This window comes from Echiichthys vipera, assembly GCF_963691815.1.
Source record: "Echiichthys vipera genome assembly, chromosome: 3".
Classification (NCBI taxonomy): Eukaryota; Metazoa; Chordata; class Actinopteri; order Perciformes; family Trachinidae; genus Echiichthys; species Echiichthys vipera.
The window spans coordinates 26873347-26896811 of record NC_139828.1 but is presented as its reverse complement, the minus strand read 5'-3'; the positions used below and the strand labels follow the sequence as shown (position 1 = coordinate 26896811).

The 23465-nt window shown below is 39.3% G+C and overlaps 1 protein-coding gene across 5 annotated transcripts in view; it reads left to right on the top strand.

The window, feature by feature from the left end:
• The first annotated feature begins 524 nt into the window (after positions 1-524).
• Positions 525-23465, top strand: part of tp63 (tumor protein p63) — a 34887-nt gene continuing 11946 nt past the window's right edge. For 3 of the 5 annotated variants that reach the window (XM_083940668.1, XM_083940667.1, XM_083940669.1), the window contains exons 1-2: positions 13259-13435; positions 17937-18194. In XM_083940668.1, the coding sequence (XP_083796794.1) occupies positions 13394-13435; positions 17937-18194 (300 nt within the window). In that variant the 5' untranslated portion in view covers positions 13259-13393. Of the gene's footprint in view, positions 593-5509; positions 5645-5759; positions 5890-13257; positions 13436-17936; positions 18195-23465 lie in introns of those variants that run through there. The other 2 variants (XM_083940671.1, XM_083940670.1) reach the window with 2 other exon arrangements.

Genomic DNA, 23465 nt, shown 5'->3' with positions numbered 1-23465 from the left:
ATCTCTGCTTTTCAGCATGTTTTTGTGGCAATATTGAGCATGCTCACAGCCTCCTAGGCCTTGGTAAGAAGTGTGATGAAACAGACATACCCCCAACCCACAAAACCACTGGGGAAGAAGTGTCCAGAGGGACACATTGAGGAGAGGGGTAGGGTAGGGGTGAGCTTTTCAGGATAACTGCTAGCTGTGTCTGTTGGGCGGGGAGCTGCAGGGTCAAATGTAGTTGCTTGATATCTATATCCTAGCAACTGAGAGTGATATCTTGTACAACAGTAGCTGGGGATTGGTCAGAGAGCTGACACAAGCCCCTCCTATTTGTAGGCTAGCGGAAGAAAAAATACCTAAATTCAAATTCATCTCTCAAACGTTCTCCACTCTGCACTGTACCCTCCGGCACTTTAATACAGCCCTTTTATTTATTTGTATTTATTTATTTTTTCATTAATTGTATATATTTTTGTAGCTAATGCACAGCTGTTGATTCATGTGCCTTTATGACAAGCTGGTCACTTTGAAGATTTCAGCAAAGTGAAGTCATCATGAATTCACCCTTCACAGCTGTGCAGTATTACCCAGAGTTTCCCTTTCATCGGTAAGTACATACAAGCTGTATAAACTGATGAGTTACAGAATTAGTTTTCCTGAATATTACCCTGTATCCGAGGCCAAGTGACTTTACAGTCTTTATTAAATCCTGAAGCAGCATCTTAACATATTGCGCAGATTTAACATGTGGCACATATATGGGAAGTTCTGACTTATTGAAACTCATTGGCTCTTTGTCTGATCTGGACTTCCAGTCAGACTGATACTGTCTGGAGGACCAAAGCGACCTGAAAACAGTCGTGTCTGCCTGGATCCTCAGCTGCTGCTCTGTCCTGAATATATATTTATAAGTGTGCCATACTTATGTCAACAATGCATGTGTAAAGGACCATTAGGGCCAAAGTGGCAGACGGATTACATGACAACGCGGTTGCTTGGTCTTCTTCTGATCCTTACCAAAGATACTTTATAGTGTGTGCTGTTATTCAAAAGATGTCAGATGTTTCGCAGATGTTTTTAAATCAGAATGATAAACGACTGAATAATGCCATTTTATTAGAAGCCGCACAATATTCAATCGTCTATATCTTGACCCATAAAAGTCAATACCATAGCTGTGATAATAACACAATGCCAGAATATTATTAAGCTTCCATGACATCTGAGATTATGCATTTAATTAAGAGTCATTTAGTTGATTTATTAGCACAGACATCAAGACGCAGATAACATATATATTGCGGGATTTTTAAAAGATCCAAATGGGTTTATAGAGGCATCTCCCCAAAAAAACAATGACAACTAAATCAATAAAGTAATTATTAAATACATTAGAACATCAAACAGAAGAAAACAGAAAAAAGGAAGCCCAATGATTGTATGTTCTAACAATTAAATTAACATGATATACTGCATGACAGGCATGGCATACTACTGTTAAAATGCACATAACAAAATACTGTGGTTTTTGATCAACCTAATAAATAAGCAATAAGAGCAATTTAACAATTATCAATATATAATCATTTTGACACCGACAGGCTGTGAATCGAGATCTATCTATTAACATACAGTACATCAGTAAGGTACTCGAGTACAATTTAGATAAATGTTTTAAAAAGCACACAAAAGGGGATTTTTTCTTTCTTTCTTTTATTATCAATGTTCAGAAAAAAGGTCACTGAACACACACCGACACACAGTAGGTTAAAAATGAGTGTCTAAATGAAGTCTAAATTATTTTTTAAATCTAAAAATGTTCTTTTTGATATTATTGAAGGTGGATAACATATCATATATATATATATATATATATATATATATATATATAATCAAGTAAAAAATTGCATACTGTTAAATTAACACTGAAGGTTTTGCAGATCAGGTCACTTTACTACATTGCGCTTGTCTAATCATTAATAATTACAGAGTTCAGTCATGATCAGACTATTTCCTTTAGTTAAAATTATATTTTAAAAAGTCTACACAGAAAAACCTTGATTGATTTTCCATCTGCAACAATGTCATATCACTGTGTGTCCATATAATATTAATCACTTGTATAATATATCATGAATGTTTTTTTTCTTGCATCTTATCCTTACCTGCATTAATGTGCAGAAACGTGCTCTTTGGCACTTTTAACACCACAGTGTCCTTGTAGTTGTCATTATGCCTCAAGTTTTGTGCTTTGATTGACCAGAAAGTTCAGATTCTGACCTTACAATAATTCATTTATTGGACCATGATAACTTCATGTATTATATGATTCTTTCAAGTAACACCTGCCCCCGGCGGTGCTTTAATTTTGAGCCAGGAAGTTAGTATTCATTTTTCTAGAGAGTTGCTTTTTAGATTTCATTCAGCTTCCAAGTATAAAAATATCTATGTGGCCCACTACATTTCTCCTCCTCTCTTGTTTTCTTTGCATTCCAAACCTTAGAGGAATTTGTGCCTGTCCTTTCGCCCCAAAGGATTTGACTTCAGACTGTTTCACTTCTATAAAAGTAAGGGGATAAGAAGAGGAGAAACTTTGGGGCTTTCTATTGTTTTGCAGTCATGTCCCTCTTCCAGCCACGGCTGACAGATGAGGGGGAGAAGGTCTTAGGCCTTTGAACAAGTGATTAATAAGGACACTGGAGAAGGGCCCCGATCGGCTGGGCTGTTTGTTTTGATTGCATTTTCATCGGCCGGTGTGCCCAACCTGCCAAGAGACAATGGCCATCCCTGTTTAGTGCTGACCTCTGCCCCAGTCTCGTCTGGAGGCGCTGCACTGTCTTTAAGTGGATGCTGAACAGCCTTCGCCTCAGGCTAACTGAAAAACTCTCTGAGTAACCAGACACCCAAAAGCAGACGAACAACAGTCAGAATAGGGACAAATCCGTCTATCTGAACAGTCTTTTAAAACAACTCTAAATATCATTGTAAAAAAAGAGTTTATAGAGATTAGACATAGATTTTTTTTAAAACTAAACCAGAATTTCACAAATTCTGTCCGTATGTTCAATAATGAACTTATTTTTCTCATCTAGCCGACTATAATCGGAATTTTATAAATTAAGATTTTCCACTTTTATGTTTTCCTTATTGTTTAATGGCCTTAGTCTTGATTGGATGCCAATGCGTTTTTGAACACTTATATATTTACCAATATATTTATCAAAAATAACATAATAGTAAGAGTTTGCAGGACCATGCACACATGTAGCTGCAGAGAAATCATGCACACATCACTAACTCTGGATTGAACACTTAGGTGTAGAAGAACATGACATCAGTAGGTGTAGGCTCCAGTTTTATTATAATAATATTTACACGGCTACATGTTGAACCTGATGCACGACCTTTGTGATTATATTCTGGACTCTAACTGGTAAACAGTCACTGCTGTGAAGCAAGGCTCTTTTGGACAAGTTAATGAGACGACAGTTGAACGAGTTCTGCCAAATAGCCTATTTTAAAGGAAAGTTAAAGCCTGAATCAAAGGAAGCTTAAGTGAGGTAGAGGTCATAAGGACCACACCTTAATCCTCCCTTATCCATAAACAGAGATGACACCACACCTGCTCCACCTGCACTCTACTTTGTTATTTTTTTATTCATCCACAGAGTTTTGTTGTTGTTTTTTTCCAGTGACTGCAATCAATCCTTAGAAAGTAACATTAAAACAGTCGATAATATATAATAATGAGATATAAGTCAAAGACATTATAATTAAGTTGCAATAACTCACTAATATAGAACACACAGAGGCTATATTTTCTTTGTTTGATCGATGAAGGGTGCTGCATAATTTTCATTAAACATATTTATGAGATTTTACAAAATATAGAAATCATCTTATCCTGCGTGACTCTGGTTGCCATGACACCACACAAGGGCCGTAAAGGCAACAGGTGCATCCAGGTCGAGACACTGACGGTAAAACGGTTGAACAGCCAGAAGTTTGTAATTATAATATTTGTAACGTTAACATTTGGTTAAATCATCTCCAGCAGGTACAGCTAATTGTGCTGGAGAGATACAATGTCAAACATGTATCCAAAACAATAGCTTAGCATAGCGAAACGGAGCTAAAAATGACCTAAAGTTGTTTTCCTTAGCATCATAATGAAATTGCTAAATAGGCTAAAGTCAACAAGCTAGCTCACGTTACGTCTTTCTCAGGGACGACGTAAAAGCAACATGGCGGATATAATTGTTTTTCATAATGGTTACAAAGCGACTGAGTGTTCGCTATTATTGAACATACGTATGTTATTAATTACGTTACTGCTAGCTTGCTAGCTTCCATCATTAATAACCGGTAGCTTAGTTAGCCGACATGGACACATCCAATCAATTTGATTCATATATCCTGTCATGACTTAGCTAACAGTAAACTCTGACTGACATAAACATATGCTTTACCCTGCTCATTGATTTATTTCTGAGTGTTTTTAGCCTGTCAAAATATTGTGCTTATTTTTCCTTTTAATTGTCACAAATAAGTATATTCATTATTTGGTATTCATGTTTGATTGACAAGGTACACAGCATGTAAATACAGTGTAGTAGCTGTCCATCCAGGGAGTACAATTAGCAGCATCCACTAGCCAAATATAAAATGCAAGTGGCTGGTCAACTCTGAGCATTTGACAAAAAAGTACATTTTGCCTCATGTTTACATCATTGCTCCTCTCAAGCAGTTAAAGCATCTAGTGTTGATATTGCAAACGCTTATATTCCAATTTGCAAAACACACTGATTGATCTGTATGATCAATCTCCTACATCTCATTAAAAATAGTTTTATATCTTTATCGAGATGCAACACTCCCTCATGTGTACCTCCTGCATAGCTTAAATGATTTGCTTCATTAGATATGCCTGTGTTTGTAAGTCAAGTATTAATATCATTCATCATGCAGTGTTGGGGATTTCCAAAACCAAAATTAGTGCCAGCTTCAGATTATGGCCCCACGTCTCCTCCCCCCTCCTCACCCCCAAGCCCGTCCAGCTGTACACATACCAGAAGTTGCAGCAGTGCTATCATATAGACTGTGGGGGGAATTCCGCCTGTCTCAGACTGCAGCGTGCGCCACTTCAGCAGGAACAATGGCAGGCTGAGCTCTGAAGCAGGTGTAATGTTTCAGAGGAGCAGGTCAAAGTGCCTCTGTCTGAATGGTGCATAATCACCATTATGTGTAGTACAAATATTCAGTATTATGCAGGCTGACTTCTTCACAATGGAAGTGCTCTTCATGAATGGCTGCCAGCAGGACTCCTCCCCCTCCACTGGCTGGGTGGCCATATCTCAGCCCTGCACATCAACATTTCTGCTCAATGTTTGCTGACATAACAACTTTTTAACAATACATAGATAGAATAGTTGTGCCTTTTTCAAAAATGGCAATAGTAAAGTTGCTTATTTGGAATATGAGTAGTAAAATGAATGTGATTGTGGTTGATTCTGTCTCTTTGCAGACTCAGGGACCCTTCGTCTCGTTTGTCCTGGAGAGAGAGCTCATTCCTCACCGCCATGTCCCAGAATCAGTCAGCGCAGACTACTGACTTCTTCAGCCAAGATGTATTCAACCAACTCTTTGATATGCTGGACCAGTGAGTGAATACAATGAATAACAACAACAGTGTGCTGTAAATGCAAAAAACATACACAACAACAGACTTAAGTGACTTAGAACATGTTCTATACCATCTGTCTTTTTTGTTTCAGATCTGCCATTCATTCAGTCCAGCCCATTGAGCTGAACTTCAAAGACAGTCCAAATGATGGGTCTGCAGGAAATACTATCCAGATCAGTATGGACTGCATAACCATGCATGAGCCAGATGAGACACTTACTGTAAGTACGTAGGTTTGGTGTTCGAGCAAAACACCTGTTTTACTTTTGTTTTTCTCTAGCAATTTCTGCTGCATCAATCCCACCATGACCAGTGATAAGGAATATGTAAAATGAACAATATTCAAAATGTCATCACTTGCTTTTCATTATTATATTACCCCATTCACTTCAACATGTAATGTGCTATACAATCAGTAAACATTACTATATACATTCCCCTAAAACTTTAATTTTTCGATGTTTGTTCGTCTATTTAGATTGCCATTAGCTGCTGCATTGTAACAGTAGCTACGCAGTAACTGAGCATTGCCTATTTTGTTTGTGGAATAATAAGGTTTGAGCAACCTTTCTGCCACTGATAATATCAATTTCCATAAAATTTAGTGCTGAGTCTGTACTGTTCACAGAAACAGTATAGATGGTTAATATATATATACATAATAACTTTTGAGACCAAGCAATAATATGCTAATATGAAGTCTCCAAATGATGGGACCAAGTGTGTGCACATCCAGGAAAAACTGCAGGGAACAAAAAAGGTCTGCACACTGTTAGGCTCCAATAGAAATGATTTATCAATCTAAAAGTCCTTAGCTTGATAAATTATTTATATTGGAGCCCTACAGTTTGCAGGCTCCCTATGTTCCCTCTAAATGATTCACCCAAAAATAGCATTATCTCCGTAAAATGTTTTCATGTTTAAGTTATTTGTGCACTTAGTTGTGGCTGATTAATAAATATACCATCAGAGATTACTTTCATTATGAGTTAATGGGACTTCCAGTGGTAAATGCCATAGGTTATACAATACAAAATGTACCTTCAATTTTCATATTAATATTGGAATTTCCCTGGGGCAGTTGTGAAAATGTGGTGCAGAGCAGTTTAACAGGCAGTGGATCCGGCTGGTTTATCTGTTTCTGTCTGAGATGTCGTCTGTTAGGTGATGATATGATCTCATTCAGTCCCAGTTGTGCTTGACCTGGGTGGCCCCTCTGAGACTGGTAGATCTCAGTCTGTTGATGGTAGAATGTGCATTTACAGGGTCCCTGTGGATCCTTAAAATGTCTTAAAAGGCTTTGAATTCATTGCTCTAAAACTGTTTTAAATCAAACTCTCAGGTCTTCAAAATGGGAATACATGGAAAAAATGGGATTTTACCATTTTTTCAGACATTGTTATTAGTCTCAAATCTCAGAATAGTTGGTAACATTTTAGTTTTTTAAAATATTTCCCCGAAAGACCTCTCTCCGTAATATTGCACAGATCACGATAGCGGAACTAACACAACAGTCGTGTGCTTGCGGCCTGGGATACGCAGAGCAGATGTACACCCATTTATTTTTGTTTATCGTGAACTGGTGTTAAATTTCATTCCAGGTGGCATTAAAAGAGTCTTAAAAAGTCTTGATGTTAAGCTGTAGGAACCCTGATTAGAACAGTCTTGCGCCTGATAACGTGTTTTAAAGTGACATTTGAGTTTCTTGTGTTTGTTGGTTTGGTATTTTTAATCAAAATGAGCTGAAGCATGGGGTTGTTAGCTTGCTTTGGAACAGCACATTCTCTTCAAAGTGCAGTGCAGTCCAGTAACGCATTGTGGTATTAGATGATTAGTTTATGTTGTGTTTTGTTTTGTTTAAATGATGTACTGTAAGAACTCCCTTCTGTTTGACCTGTAGTGAAGGACTTTTCTTTGCTACTGAGAGATGATGTGCATGACATGTTCCCCTCCCAGTATAGGAATGCTGTTGTCCAGCCAGGGTGGAAAAAAATAGCAAATAAAAATTGTAATGTTACCCTGCACATCCCCCAAGGGGGCCTGTGCTCTCTTGAACTGGTGATTAATGTCCCCACCCCCACCACCCACTTTCCTCTACACCAAAGAGGGGCGTGGTGCTGTGATTGGCACGCCAGCAACTTGGGCAGCATCCGTGTGGGGCTAAAGGCTCTCTGCCATGGCTGCTTGCCAATTACCAAGCCCTGATTGTTAGTGTCTGTTTTGATGAAAAGAGATGGTGGGCAAAACCATCCTTACCCTACCCCCCTTCTTCTTCTACCCATGTGGAGGTGTGCCTCTTTCATGAGTCATTAGAATGCAGCTCACTGTTTAGTGCCCTGGGGGACTTATTTGTATTGTGTAGGGTTTATGTTTAATCTGAAATTCCTTTTTCTTCAGGATTTTTTTCTGTAGCTGCAGGGCAACAATTTAACGCAGCACCTGCCTCTCTTGCAGAGGTCCCAGCTCTCATCTATCAGTATGTGTCTTCTCTATGTAAAGGTGGGGGGTGGCAACAAGGGGGGAGGAGAGGAGCAAGCAGAGGGTAGAATAACATGAAGGAATGTAGCAGAAATAGTGGCAGGAGAAACGCTATATCCTACCCCAAACAGCTGATTTTACACCCAGATAAAGCTCTGATCAGCTGTGCGTGGAAGACGCAGTGTTGAGCAGAGGAACAGAGTTCCTTTTCAGACACAAGATAGAGTTTAAACAACTTTACAGCAGAGTAGCTCAATCAACACACAGCTTCTCTGAGATCTAATTACATGTTTGTGTTTGGATTGGTACTTTTTTTACCACACCTCGTGTGTCTTTTGTGTGATGCCCCCCTAGTCCAATGTCTAAGCAGCTGATCAGCCTCATTTACTGTTCCCCAAGTTTGACAGACTTTCAGTCTTATTTTAATGCTGTCGTCTGAAAAGAATCTGCCAAATGTGGTGCAATCATTTCCGTTACCATGTCAGCACACACATTCTTTGTCATTTTCAGAGCTTTATGAGTCATTACATCCACTTTACCTGAAAAAAAGTATGTTAACAGTCCACCTTGCTCTTTATTTGTCTAAACAGATATTTTAGGTAGCTTTACCTCTTAAACTAGAACTACAAATGTTTTAAAGTTCAGTAAGAAGCACAACTTTAGCCTTAACTTGGATTATTAATTATGATTTTGCTCTTTTTAATCCACAGTAAGCCTTTGCATAAATACCCAAACATGATAAGTTCTTTTTGTATTTGGTCATGCTCCACCAGTTTGCCTCCAGCACATTAAGACGTGTTTTTGAGGCGTACTAGCAATGAACAAGAGCTTGCCAGGGTCCACTTAAATAACTGTTGAGTCAGACCTCGTATGACTGTGGATCAGGGGATGCTATAGCATGAGCCCCTATTAACCTTATCTCTTGTTTTTTCTCTTACGTCTTTCTTACGTCTTAAACCGGGCTTAACTCTACTTTTATACAGCAGCATTATATCATGCCAGGTTCAACTGGAAAACCTGTAGGTCACACCCTGAGAGAGTGTGTGTGAATAAATCCTCTAGCAGTAATCCCATAAATGTCTTTTGTAAAGCACCAATTATCCAAAACGTTTTCTCTTTTTTAATATAGGTGGATTCAGGGGAGAAAGAAAGTCTCAGTTAGGTTATAAAATAGTACATTTGTTCAAAGAGCCAGTTGTTGACTTAAATGGATGTTGAATATTTGATGAGCAGGATGCAGGGAATCACTTAAACAGCAAAATTAGAGAAAAGTGGGTTTCTTTGAGATGAGAAATGAATAATAAATTGACAAACTAAAAAACAATGCTCCATGATGGGAAACGCGTTGGTTAGAATAAACATTTCTGTTGATTTGCTTTACTGGTTACATTCTTACTGCCCTCGAAGAACTGTGGCCATTAGACAAATTCAAACAAAAGCAGGTAAAAAGTTTTTAAATTATTTTATTTTACATGCAACAATGTATTAGACAACAAAGAGCTGCATTTAGTTTCTCTCTCTTTTTTTAAGCTATATATTTTTAGAACGCAGCACATCTTTGCAGCAGTCATTCAAACATCCGCATTCAACAAACTTCTCAACTTCCTAACTGCTTTCCTGCCGTGAAGAATATTGTTGTATACATTTGTTGGCTATTTTTTGACCAGTCAGCCATATTCAGTGCTTCAGTCTCCAGCCTGATAGTTCTTTGCCCATTGGAAATGTCTGCTGTTGAACTTTTTGAAGACAGAACCAGTGGACCACAAACCATATCTAGAAGTTTGTTTTTGTGATTGAAGAGCAGAGTAAGTTCCCATAGTTCCTGAAAAAATCAAATCTCAGTGGTCAGTGAGTAATTCAACTCATTGACAACAATGAATGTATGAAAATTAATCATCCAGTTATTTCAATAACTAGTAAATTAGTGTATTTTCAGTGGATTTATTGACTAAGTTTTATTTTTCCATAATATTGTGGAACGGAATTCTTCGATCAGCTTCGTAGTACAGCAGTAGCAACACGAGTAAAAAACTAAAAACATCTGTTGGATTTTTTGTCAAGTTAAATTGAAATCCAGTAGATTGTTGCAGCACTTTGAGAAGACAATGGTCCTAATACTTACTTAGGTGTATATACTGTAACAACTACACTGTGCTGATCGGTCACCAACAACTAGATATGTTCCAGTTTTAATACCAGTATCGCAAATGCCTCCAATACTGCCTAAAATGCTGGTATTGGTATCAGCGAGTATGCGTCTATGCACCGATCTGATACCATGTCATTTAGCCCCAGAAAAAAACTGCTTCAACGTAGGTTTTCTTCTGTATGTTCTTTTATTGTTATAAGTTACTGTCAAACTAGTTAATTAAAGAAAGTTCTATGACATTCATTCTCTGTATGTCTGAAAGGAGCCAGACAGCAATAATTGCAATCATATCACACCCATAGAGGGTCAGTAATATACAGCTGTTAAAAAATAATAATATGTAGGTTTTTAATACACTGGTATCAGACTGGTACACTGTATTGGGAAGTAGAAAATGGTATTGAAACATCTCTACAAACTAAGGTTGTCCCGATATCATCATTTTTTAACTATAACTAGTATAAAAAAATTGATACCCATTACTTCTTTTGATACCAGCTAAAAGAAAAAAGTTCTCGGTAAACAAAATAGCCATTTTATTAACACACACAGTGGTTGTACAGAAAAAGTCACTGAACACTGATTTTCTTCCCTGCCGTTTCATCTGTGCAGCCGTGGGTTGAAAATCTAATTGTAGATCCTGTCGGTGCTTTTGATCATCAGATCATAGATGTCAGATGTGAATATTCATCTGACATCTATCTGTCATTCTATATCGTTTTGAAACAATCGGTATTGAAAAGATTTGAAAAGTATTGATACTTTTGACAATGTTGCTACACACAACCCTGAATAATGACTCAGCGCAGAGTCGAAAATTAGAACTTGATCACAAGCCACATACCAATTACTTATAAATTACTAATAAATTAACAGCGAATAAAGTGTTTTTTGTGTATGGTCGTAGTTGGCCTGACCAAAAGCAGCTTAAGCTTATTTTCTTTAAACAGCAGCATTTCCAGATGTGATGACAGTGTATTGTCACCAAAGTGATGCTCTCTCTCTTCTCTCTCTCTCTCTCTCTCTCTCTCTCTCTCTCTCTCTCTCTCTCTCTCTCTCTCTCTCTCTCTCTCTCTCTCTCTCTCTCGCTCTCTCCCCTGACTTCCCGAGTCCAGTGTGGATGGGAGCTTGAACTGTTTTCAGGGCAGGTGTCTGTGCCTTCCCAACCACTGTAGCCTGACACTTGATACTAATCTAATCTATGTGACTTAAAGAAGAGACTCTGTAAAGGAAAAAACTTTAGTAAAGCCTCTTTAGTCTGAGCCCCTGGATCTGCAGATCGTCTTTGGGCCGACTCTCTCCTTAGTTTCTCACCACTGTAGCATCTGAGGTGATGCGGTTAATAGAGCTGGGACTGTACTGTCTGAGTATAGAGTTAGGATGGGCAGCCAGTATGTTATCAGTGAACTGTTTGTAAAAGTCCATAAATTATAATCCACACTTTAAAGACAGAGAATGATTTTTGTGCTACGTACAAGCATCATTTTAGAGAGTGGTTTCATTAATAGTCTGTTGTTGTCCTTTCTGTTTAGGTATGTAAGAACATCATGTCGTTAAAAAGGTAAAGCTGTATGTTGATTTACAAGCCCACACAGTTAATTGCATTAAAATGTACAAAGTATGTCCTATCCTGCTCGAATACAGCCACCGTTCTATATTTTACTACAGCCTCACCCTTAAAGCGAGTACTCTAACTTCCTTTCAAATGCCAATGTTGTTTTAACATAATTAGAAGTTTGTTTAGCTGAGCTAATTATCACGCTCAAAAGGTTTGGCTAGGTCTTCGTCTTCACTGAAGCCTGTATACCTTGGGAGGCCATTGAATTGGGCTCTTTAAAGTGTTGATTTGCCTTTGTGACAGACTGACCTGTAGGCTCATAGCCCCGGGGCCTGACCAGGGTGTGGCTGCTGATTGGAGACACTGACTTCAGGTCATAGTTGTGCTTAAGTTTTCAGACAGCTTTCACATTATTCGGACCACAGAGTGGGGGCTAAACACAGAGTTTTTGCCCCCTGGCTCTAATAGAAGTGATTTGTGCCCCAGTGACCTGTCTCCTCCCGTGTCATCTACCAGTGCAGCTTGGACTCTAGACTCATGTTTACATCTGCAGCATGACTCCACTCCATATTTCTCTTACAGTAAATGCAAAACATTCTGATCTACTTTCTCTTTCAAATGATGACCATACAAACCTACAGATACAATTGTTTTGTTTGTTAACAAATGGCTCTGTGGCATCTGTGAGGTTTAATAGCACCAACCATTTTACTTCCAACTATTTCAAAAACATGTCTGCTGTAAGGTACAATAGCATCAACTGGTCAGTGCAACCACCATTACAGTATCTAGACACAATGCATGTTTCCAAAACAGATCTACATCAGTCATCTCTGATAGATACAAGCAATCTACAGGAGTCACATTGTTTTTCTGGGGGGCTCTGCACTGGGATTGCTTAGGGGATGCAGTTGGGAGCAATTCTTATGCTAACTAGCAACTGTAGATAAACTCTCTCAGCCCCAGACTCCACTCCTCACTCTGGGGCTTGCTGCAGAACGGATTTTTCTGTGTATGTATTTAGGCTTTCTTGTTATCATCCACATTGATAGAATTTGTCAATTTGTTGAAAATTATTTGAAGTTTGAAGTTCTTGCCGTATTTTTTGTTACTTTATCTGGATTGCCATGTTTTGTGCTGTTAGGGAAAGTAAGGAAAATGCCCCAAAAAAAATAAATTGCAAGCAGATGATGACTGGTAGGTTTTAAGGTTGATATTTAGCACTGCTACCAAGACGAAATAGTAACTCGCTGCTCAACTAATAACTTGGAGGAGGCCTGCACAGCTTCAAAGGACAGCTAAGGAGACGGTGCTTCTTCTGGAGATGGGTGTGGACTCAGGTGTTCGAGAGGTAGCTCCTTAGACCCCTCCCCTCTCTTCCCGGTATATATGACCTTCCCATAGATTCCTATAGAAGCTTCTGCGTGTCCACTTTGCATCTGTAGTCCATATCACTCCTTTAGAGTGAGGAAAAGAGATTTGTGGAATCCTGGAGCCAGTGGAGCAAACAGCAGCAGCTCTGCTCAATCTCAGCGCCAACATGTTGTACCTGGAGACGGGGTCCACCACATCTTACAGTGAGGTAAGACCAGTGGAGGAACTGTAATGGGGCTTCAGCCATCGGCCCATTCCTTTAGTTGGTTCCCTAGAGCTCCATGGGACTAATGAAAATACCACATCAAGAGTTAAAGGCACTGTAATTTGGGACTTGAATTGTGCGTCAGTGTTCTGAATGATCCAGAATCTTCAGTTCATGTGTATTATGTGTTACTGGATACTTCTTGGGGTAACCCAGGCAATTAATGCTAATTAAGTAAAAGAAAATATAATAGCCTTTTTTAACCAAGTAACAATTACCATGGACGTAACGCGGGGGAAGATGGTTTTGCATTTAACAGTGAGTGTGTGTTTGCGCGCACATCTGTGTGTGTGGTAGTCCAGAGAGTAGGGGAATGTAAACACCTGGAGAATCTCTTTGAATACTGTATGTCCTTCTTGTGAAATGGCTGCTATCTGGCTGGGCATTGATGTAGTCCATGTCATTTTTTTTTGTCAAATGAGCAAAATTTGACTTCGAAAAGGCTTAGGAGTATGTTGATTTTCTGCAATGAGACGTTTCTGTTCCTTTTATGGAAAAGCTCAAGAAAATATAAAGAAATTAGAAAACATTATATTGTGGGTTATTTTAATGAAACTATTCTGATATTATTTTGTGCTTTTTTTATTTGATTAAAAGTTTTGAGAAGGATACTCATGGGAACAGGGAGTTTTCATTTGCTTCTTTGGGAACCGAGTGTCTTTCTCCAAGATGTCTGACGTTTACAGTAAATGTTCTACTGTTCTTTCACAGACTAAACAAAACATACATGGCGAGAAAGGTTTTAATCAGTCGATCTGCATTACATTTCTTAGTTAAAAAACAACCAGAGTTTTCATTTTTCACTTGGAAGGTGTAAGCGTTGTGATTGATGGATGTGTGTTTGCAGACATAGTTAGTACACACTCACAGGATGTTTTAAAGTAAATGAAAGATAAAAAGAAGTTACTGCCAGCTTTTGTTTTTTCCTGAATTCAATTTAACCATCATGTTACAATAGCAAGCCGTTAAACTGGCCCTGGCAGGCTTACACTAATTTAGCATGTTTGTCAGCAAGTCTTGTCTATGTGAAATACGTGCTTTAGTTTCAGAGCTATTGTGTCGTGCTTGTTGTGTTTTTACCACCTAAATCCTGCATCCAAACAGCAGAGCAAGACAGCGGTGATAGATTCTCAGATTGCAGGTTGCAGATAGCAGGTGTGTCAGGTCACTGTCTTTTAAGTTGTTGAGCAGGGGGTCTTTAAGTGGTGTCCAGCTCAATCCCTCCAGTTCGTGAGGTATCAGGTTCCCTCGGCCCCAGTCTCCAGGGAGCCGCTGCGGCCATTAGAATGTGGTTGGCCAGGCGATGCTGTTTAGTCCAGGATCGTAATTGCTTTAATGGTGTGTTGATGTAGATACAATCACCTACTCTGCCCACCCCAGCAGGTATAAGGTGTAGATAGACCCCCACCCAGCCTCACCTCAACCCCCAACTCTGTTGAGCCTTTAATGCCTCCCTCCCCTGTGGTCACTCATCACAGTCCCGAGATGCTCTTATATGCTGGCCCACAGTACATGGAGCAGGTCACCAGAGAGCCTGGAATGGGAACTATTCCCCCCTCAGGCCAAGTCTGCTCAGGTTCCTGTCATCTACTGGTCTTCCAAGGTCTGACTTTATCAGTACTCACACTTTGTCACTACTAATGTATTCTATGTTTAGTTTAGTTATGGTATTTTATCTGTTGCCACTTTCAAATGTAAAGACAATTCTCCATTTATGTGATGGTGATCTGGAGACTTGCACAGCATTCACAACGATCATAAAATAATCAAACTAACATATTAATCAGACACCAGTCATGATCTCTGAATTGACAGACAGTTTTGACAGGGGTGCCGAGAATCTTCACACGAACACCCCACAAGCTGCAGGGATCATGATTTACCTTTAGTCAACTTATACTTGAATAATATTGCTTGTGCCTGCCGTTAAGATGTCCAAAGTAAGACATGATCGTTGCTTTGATCATTGGCCCAGCAATAACTATAACACAAGAAATAACTTGAATGTGTCAGTATGTCATACCCAATAGGTTGGCATTAGTAGTAACTTTTAAATTGATGCTGCCATGAGTATTTGAAATATCTCTGATATGTGTTCTGGATAATTCAGATTCCAACATGAACAGGCCATCACTTTGAAGGTCAACAGTCTCCTTTTCCTGTTGGTTTGAAATGCTTACCCCAGCATTTATCTCAGACAAAGAAGCTCGAAGGCCCCAAACAGACTGCACAAGCTTTAAAAACTTTATTAAAGGCTGTTGTGGATGTCAAGACTGCTGATTTACCGTGTTCCTGCTTAGCAGCCTGACATCCCAAAGGCCTAAACACAGTGTCGGCTATAAACAGAAGGAATTTTTAAGAGCAGCTAAAGTGGTTATTAAATGGTTGCTGTATTATAGTGGAATAAGATCTGATGAAAGGAACCGAAGAGAAGGCCTGAAACTCTCTCACACAGCTTTTTTTAAAGGCTGATATCCCACTTCCAGTCAATTAAACATTAAAACATGATGAGTTTGGGAGAGAATCTACTTCTGGGCCTCACTATCCGCTCAATTATGGCGTTATCCTCTTTCCTCATCTTTGATCCTTATATTCATCTAGACCATTAGATGAATTGCCCAAGGCCCTGTATTTAATGTAAAGTATTCTATGTCAGGTATTTTGCTTTATGTCCCTGCTTTTATCTATGTTTGGTCTCTGGCCAGCATCAGCCTTTTCTTTAGGATAATAATTTGACATTGATAATTGGTGCCTGTCACCTCCACCTTTGCAGCTGCCAGCATCAGGTACTGGGGGAGGCTGTGTCATCTCTGAACAGCTCAACGCTTTAGTGCCACTGCTGTGAATTGCGCCACAGTTCAAAAGAATCACTCTGGTATCATGATCTCTGACTCCTTAAATACGGGAAAACACTGTCCAAACAAGAAATCTGTTAGTTCCCATGAAAAAATTTGACTTTTTTTTTCTTTCATTCATGCGGGTTGAAATAAATAAATAAGAATTCTTGAGAAACTGAAAAGCTTCTGTTATTTTTAGTCACAGCAATTTGAACCATACACATTTCCTTCTCTGAGATCAGAGGCACAGCGACTCTTCAGTCCACTGACTTTAAACCTTTATATACATGTGTGTAATTAGCTTATTGTAAGGAAGTGTGTGTTTGGGGGAGCCTCTCCCTGCGTGTGTGTGTGTGTGTGGGTTCCATTCACAAAACACTTGTCTCCTAACACCTGCATGCCCAGCATAATTGTTCTCCAGACAAGCTCTTATAAGCCCTGGTGTCATTGTTTCCGAGGGGTTAAGCAGCCTTGCGCAGCACACACTGTGACCCTCATCCAAACAGCTTGCTACCCTGTGGCCCTGTTGCACAAGTATGCTGAGATTGACTCGAATGACCTCTCTCAGGTGTGTCTGTCTGATGGTGTGAGTCTGTCTGTGCCTGTGTGTGTGAATCTCTATGTAAGCAGCAACATTGCTTCATAATTCACTACCCTGATTAAATAACCTACCTAGTCTGTGTGTTGTTGGTCATCTGGCCACTAACACCTGGCAGTGCAATGGGTGTGAGCCGGACAGCTGTGGTCGGCCGTGCTTGAAATAAACAAGAGGCCCTGGAGAGATTAATGGCTGTCTAAAGAGTAGTGAGAGCCATGGCACCTCGTCCAGGAATGTGCCATTTATAAATGGAAAGGAATGGGGTGAATGGCAAGCAGAGCAAGCACAGCAAGCAGAAAGGAGCTGGCTACAACCCAGATGTATCCTCCATCCTGTTTTAAAGGCAGTTTTTTTTCCATTCCTCACGTCTGAATAGTTGTGGCTGTGGAAAATGGAATGGTGCTGGCCATGTAGTACAGTTTGTAACACATTAAAATTAATTTTAAAGCAAGCTGGAAAATTGAGTGACCGAATTATAAAATCGGATTTAGCATTTCTACCATATTGACATTTCTGATCTCAGGAGTGTTAACATGTTGGTTCAGGAAGGAGCCAGACCATAAACACAACACAAGGAAAGATGGTTTATGTTACCCTGTTTTACCTCAGAAACAAGATCTCCACTTCCTGTAGCATGATTTCCTCAAGGGTTGTGAGCCTTCACCACCTCTTGTCACTTGACATGCAGTATTCTGTGATTAGTTTCACGCACTCTGTGGTAAATTCATTCTCTAAAATCCTTGAGCATGCTTCTTTTTTAAGGTCAATCATTTGTTTTATCTGAAAGTAAGTGGTATTATGTAGTTATTTACTGACTATATCTTGGTGTCATTTAAAACTACAACACCGCTTAATGAAAGCTAACTCTAGTGAGATTTTGTTCTCATTGTCTATGTGGATCAATCTAACAACATGACAGACTTGATATGTTCAAGATTCTCCTATAATGACTGAAGACATTCCTTTGTTGTTGCCCCCCTCTCCCCCATCCCCTCCATTTTTTCTCCAGTCACAGTATACAAACCTGGGGCTCCTGAACAGCATGGATCAGAACATTCAGAACGGGGGCTCAACCTCTACCAGTCCCTACAACAACGACCATGCACAGAACAACGTGACAGCCCCGTCACCCTACGCCCAGCCCAGCTCCACCTTTGATGCCCTTTCTCCCTCACCAGCCATCCCATCCAACACAGATTACGCCGGAACCCACACCTTTGATGTGTCTTTCCAGCAGTCTAGTACAGCAAAGTCTGCCACCTGGACGGTAAGACACTTGATCAGAGTAGTGTGTGCAGTCTTAGGTAGTGTGATTGTAGGTCATGGTCCAGCAAGAAAATCTTATATTGTACAATATATGGAGAGCCAAAGTTTATCTGCACTCCTAGCTAATCTTTGTAATACTTGAGGTTATTTTTAACTGGTCTTCCTGAAAAGCTTGTTCCGGGGTTTTCTGCACATACTCTTACACCCCTTATATCTACTGTACTGGATAGTAACTTCTTAAAGGACTAGATCATCATTTTGGGAAATACACTAATTTGCTTTCTTGCTGAGAGATGATAAGATCAATAACTATTCACATATCCGTTCATTAAATAGTAGTATTAATAGTTGTATTAATAATAATAACAGACTGGTAAAAGGAGGATGGCCTGGCATTTACCAAAGGGAAAAAAAATCCACCTACCAGCAGCTCAAAGGGTCATTAATTAACATGTTATATCTTGTTTGTTCAAGCTTTACAAAACCAATTGTGTGAAAATGACTGTGTATTTTTGGTAGCAGTTGCCAGGCAGCCAGCGAGAGTTGTTTTTACACTTAGGTTTTGTGGTTGTTTTGTGGCATTGTTTTCTCATCTAACTCTCAGCAAGATAGCAAATAATTACTGCTATTACTGTTCCTTTAACCAAGATTAATAAAGAAAATCATTTTACAACATTTCTCATGAGCCTTATCTATTGGCACACTGTCCCGGTCCTATAGGACCATTTCACACAGACCCAGGTAAGTTGTTAATCACAATATTCTATGAGTTGACCTTTTAAAAGTATCACTTTTGCTGTTGTACTGCTGCAACTAACAATTGTTTTCATTGTGGATTATTTTCTGAATTCAGTGATAAGTTGTTTGTTTCCTAAAATGTCGGAAAATTGTGAAAAATGTCAATCAGTGTTCCTTAAAGCCCAAGATGATGTCCTAATAATCAATTAATCAGGCATGATAAATATAGACCCAAGAGAGAGACACATTTATGCATCAGCCGCAATCAGAACAGGTCATCATATGAGGCAGTGATTTGTCAGGTAGAGGTCTAACCATGAACTCCTTATCTGATAATCTATGCCCGAGGCATTTGCACAACTACATCTGGCAAGGAAGAATGCCACTTGAGACGTATAGCTTAAAATCATGACTAAACCCCAGGCTAAGGGCTCAGACATTACATGGCATTTGATGAAAAACAAAAAGCTGATGAGCATGATCCCACTACAAAGGCTCTATAAGAGACATTTTCAAATATTCAATAATTTATATACAATATATTTATAATATATACAATTATATATAAATATATAAAATATATATATATATATATATATATATTTATTTATTTTATTTATTTTTTTTTTTTCGAAATTAAACTATGTAATTGTAGACATATACATAGATAATGTGGATGGATGTTGCTCCTCTATATTCCTCAAATATTCCTTCACTGATCTCCAGATGGCCGCGTTCTTGTCATGTTCAAACTGTTTACTCACAGCTTGGGTTAAGTTCTCTGGCACTTTGTTTATGATAGAGGTTTAACAGTTGGTCCAGGTGTGGTGATGCCCCGTGCAGCTAGATGTCACCATGTCATGCTCCGTAAACCTACCAAACCAGCTTCTCCTGCTCTGTCATTATACATGACAGGACTGAGGGACAGCTGTTGCATCAGAGCCCCACCTGCTCTGTTGTTTATGTGTTTAATCTGCACTGCTGTGTGCACTGCAGACACTGTAGCAGCCCCACAAGTGCAGTGTATTAATGCACCCTAGCGGACAATCATAAGTGACAGATATGTCACTCTCAGTGAAAGTTTTGTATTTGTGTGTGTGACATGTTTTGGAAGATCCCTGACCAAGGATGAAGTTGTCACGTGGTTCGCTTCTTCTGATGTGATGTGTTGCAGATTACATAATGGACCCCCAATACAATAAGTATTTGTAAATAGCCAACGGAGACATTTAAAATGGAAATTGTCATTAAAGATGTCCATGATTAGTGTATGGTTGATAACTAAAAGTCCACACAAGTCGTCTCTGTCAGATTTGTCCAAAGGGACGGTTGAAAAACCTGCTAAGCTTAACACAGTGAATATTATACTCGGTGCCTTCCAAGTAACCAGTCTGAACTCAGGGAGTGCTGGGCGATCTCACCTTATTCCAGGGCCTTGCCGAGTGTGGGATTGTGACATTTACCCAATTCCCACACTGCCTCACTCATCCCTCTCATTTTCACAGTCCAAAAACAAAAGTGTTTGTCTGATGTGCAACTGTGAAGAGGTAAAGAGTGTGGTTTGTGAGAGGCACGCCCCATAGCCTGAGCCACACTGGTTTAGGACACATCCCCATCAGAGACACATGTAGTGCAACAGACTGTGTCCCACAGTCAAAACAAATGACGCAACACTGGTTTGATTGGTCTGACTTAACATGGAAAAGTAGTGGATCATTACTTATTATCACCTTACTGAGTAAAGTGTATATGTTTCCCCGACACCTAAACTTTATTTACTTTTACTTTTATTTACTCATTTAAGTGACAATTACCTGAAAACGAAAGGATTTTTTTGGGGTACTTTTTTGTATTTTTTTGTATTTTCATAGCAATGATTTCAGTTCATCCTCAAAATGCCCTATCTGTTTCCATATATTTCCAATAATTATTATCATTTTTGTACTTTATACATTCGGTGATTTAAACAGAAAAATGAGTATAAAATAAAAAGTAAAATAGAATAAATACAAAAAAACTTTTAGTACATACTGATCCATATATGCACATACATAGCCACAAAGACAAATATTTACATGTACATATACAGCATACGTTCATGCATGCATCTGTTGAGTATATCTTTGAAAATGAAAATCAACTATGAGATCAAATATAGCAAATAAAATAAAATAAAAACCTGTGATGAATAAAGTGGCACTTTCCGGACCTGTGTCCAACATTAATGTAATAAGTATTAAACAATCCAGCTGAAGTTAATTATCTTTGCATGATTATGGAAATCAGTTCATTCATGTCTAAAAAATAGAAAATGTTATAAAAGCAGCCCGCTGTGTTAATGGATGAGCTACAGAAAGGGTCTCTTGGTGATCTCATACTTCCGACCATATATTTACTGGTTTCAATTTCCCCATTGTTCATCTAAAAATAGTGAAACAACATATTAATACTGTCTCAGAGTTGTTTTCTCATTTAGTGGCCAGGTTAAACGTCAGTGTATCATTCAGTAAAGACGTCTTACGTAACTGCAAACTGCAGTTGCTTAATCCTTCAAAAGAGTATTTGGCACAATTTTGCCTCACTGAACATTATTTTGTTGTGCTGCTGCTTATTTTCCATAATGGCTCATATAGATGGTCATTGCCCCCGTGGTCTACAGCAGCAGTCAACTTAATTCTAAAAAGAAATGTGATTATAGTGTTGATTCCCATCACGGAGGAGGCTTTTTCCCCTGATCTGTGGAGGTCTTTCACAAAGCTCCCATAATCTCAACCCAATGGCTCTACTGCTGGACTGACGGCAGAGAGCCACCAAAGATGTCACCACCACAGCTTTGCTCTGTGCATAGATCTGCTAATGCCCCCTTTTGAAGGCCTACGGGATCTTCCACAGGACTTAGTGGACTGTGTACTGTGCTTTTTGATGACTGTTCTTATGGAGACACACCTAATCCCTAACCCACACCTTAACCTCTTCCTGTCTAGGATGACTGTGACACACACACGTCAACATTTCCCAGAACTGCTCCCACACGGTTTCCTTGCTGGCACTCCTGCCGTCTCCATGGTGCTCCTTCCTTAATCAGTTAGTAACATTTGGCCAGGTCAAATGAATACACGGGTTGCAGATGTTTTATCTTCTTTGCTTTGCTAAACTAATGGAGTGTCGCAAATGAGGCAGCCATTGTTGGCTACTGATGCAACTATTGTGAGGATGAAGATTGGTTGTGTTTGCCATGTGTATTAACTGCCACCATACATAGTAGTCAAAGGAGAGGAATGTCATGGTTTGGGCTATCACTAGTGCGCTCTAGAGCTAGAGGGATTACAGTAATGGATTGAGGGCCTGTAGATAATACTTGTGTAAATACTGTGTGCCTCTTTCCTGAACCCTATGCTCTTGGAGTGGGCTCTGTCTTTTTGAGAGAGCTAAGCTTGATGGTTGCATCTCACATTGCGCCGGAGGAGGAGGAGAGCCCTTGAATGCTCAAAGAGAAGAGTGTTCTAGCGAAAGGCAGCAAGACACAGCTTGCCCCTGGAACATCTGCGGGCTCGTCCCACGCCTCACGAGATGGGGCTGAGACTTGTTTGTGTCAAGAAGCTTGTCACGACTCGCCCATCACAGGGAGACAAGCCCTAGAAGCTATAGATGGGTGGAGGGGAAATTTTTTTACAAGGCAGAGTTGAAAAGGTTTTTTTATGATATGGGCTATGGGATTTCTTCATAATCGTCGTGGAAAAGCCCATTCTCTTACAGTTTACATTACAAGATTCTAACAAACAACCCCATACAGATACCTGCAGCAATGACTTACCGCAACAAAAAACAGGATCATGCTGCAGTGGTATAAATAAAAATAAAAAGATATTAGTCTATCATCAGGAGCATTTATTTGATCAAATACTTACTGAGTTTGTGGGAGCTCTCAACACAGAAATCGTAGTGTGATGACTGAACTTTAGAATAACACAAAAATGTTGGTAGCTTTAACACTTCCTTGAAGGATATGTTGAGAATGAATAAGAATAAAGGGAGAAATAGGCTCATTTTCTCTGCAACTGTTGGCTTTTATTTTGGGTTAGTTCTGGTCATTTAGATCACTGTTAAAGCCAAGTTGTCGATTGGCTAAACCCAAATGACAGATGCATATTTGAATCTTTCAGCCCTGGCCACATGAACATGATAGCACATGTCGGTGTACAGGTTTGCCTTGGAACAGGTGTCATCACTCAGACTGTGTGGTCAAGAGTGGTGCCGATGACTACAACATAACAATCTTTTTTTTTGTAGACTGAAATATAGAGAAAGGTAGTTTTAACTACCATGTAATTACTACTAATATAACACTTTACAATTGTATTAATTCTCCTTGAAGAAGCAGGTGTTTTACTTCTGTTTCAAGGAAAAGAGGAGAGTAAAAACTCCTTTGCATTATTGTTGAATTAAACAGGTTTTGGAGTAGCTTTGGGCATGACATGACATGTCAGGTATGAAGAAGACAAGACCAGAGGCGCCAAACTGTGCTTGTTTAAGG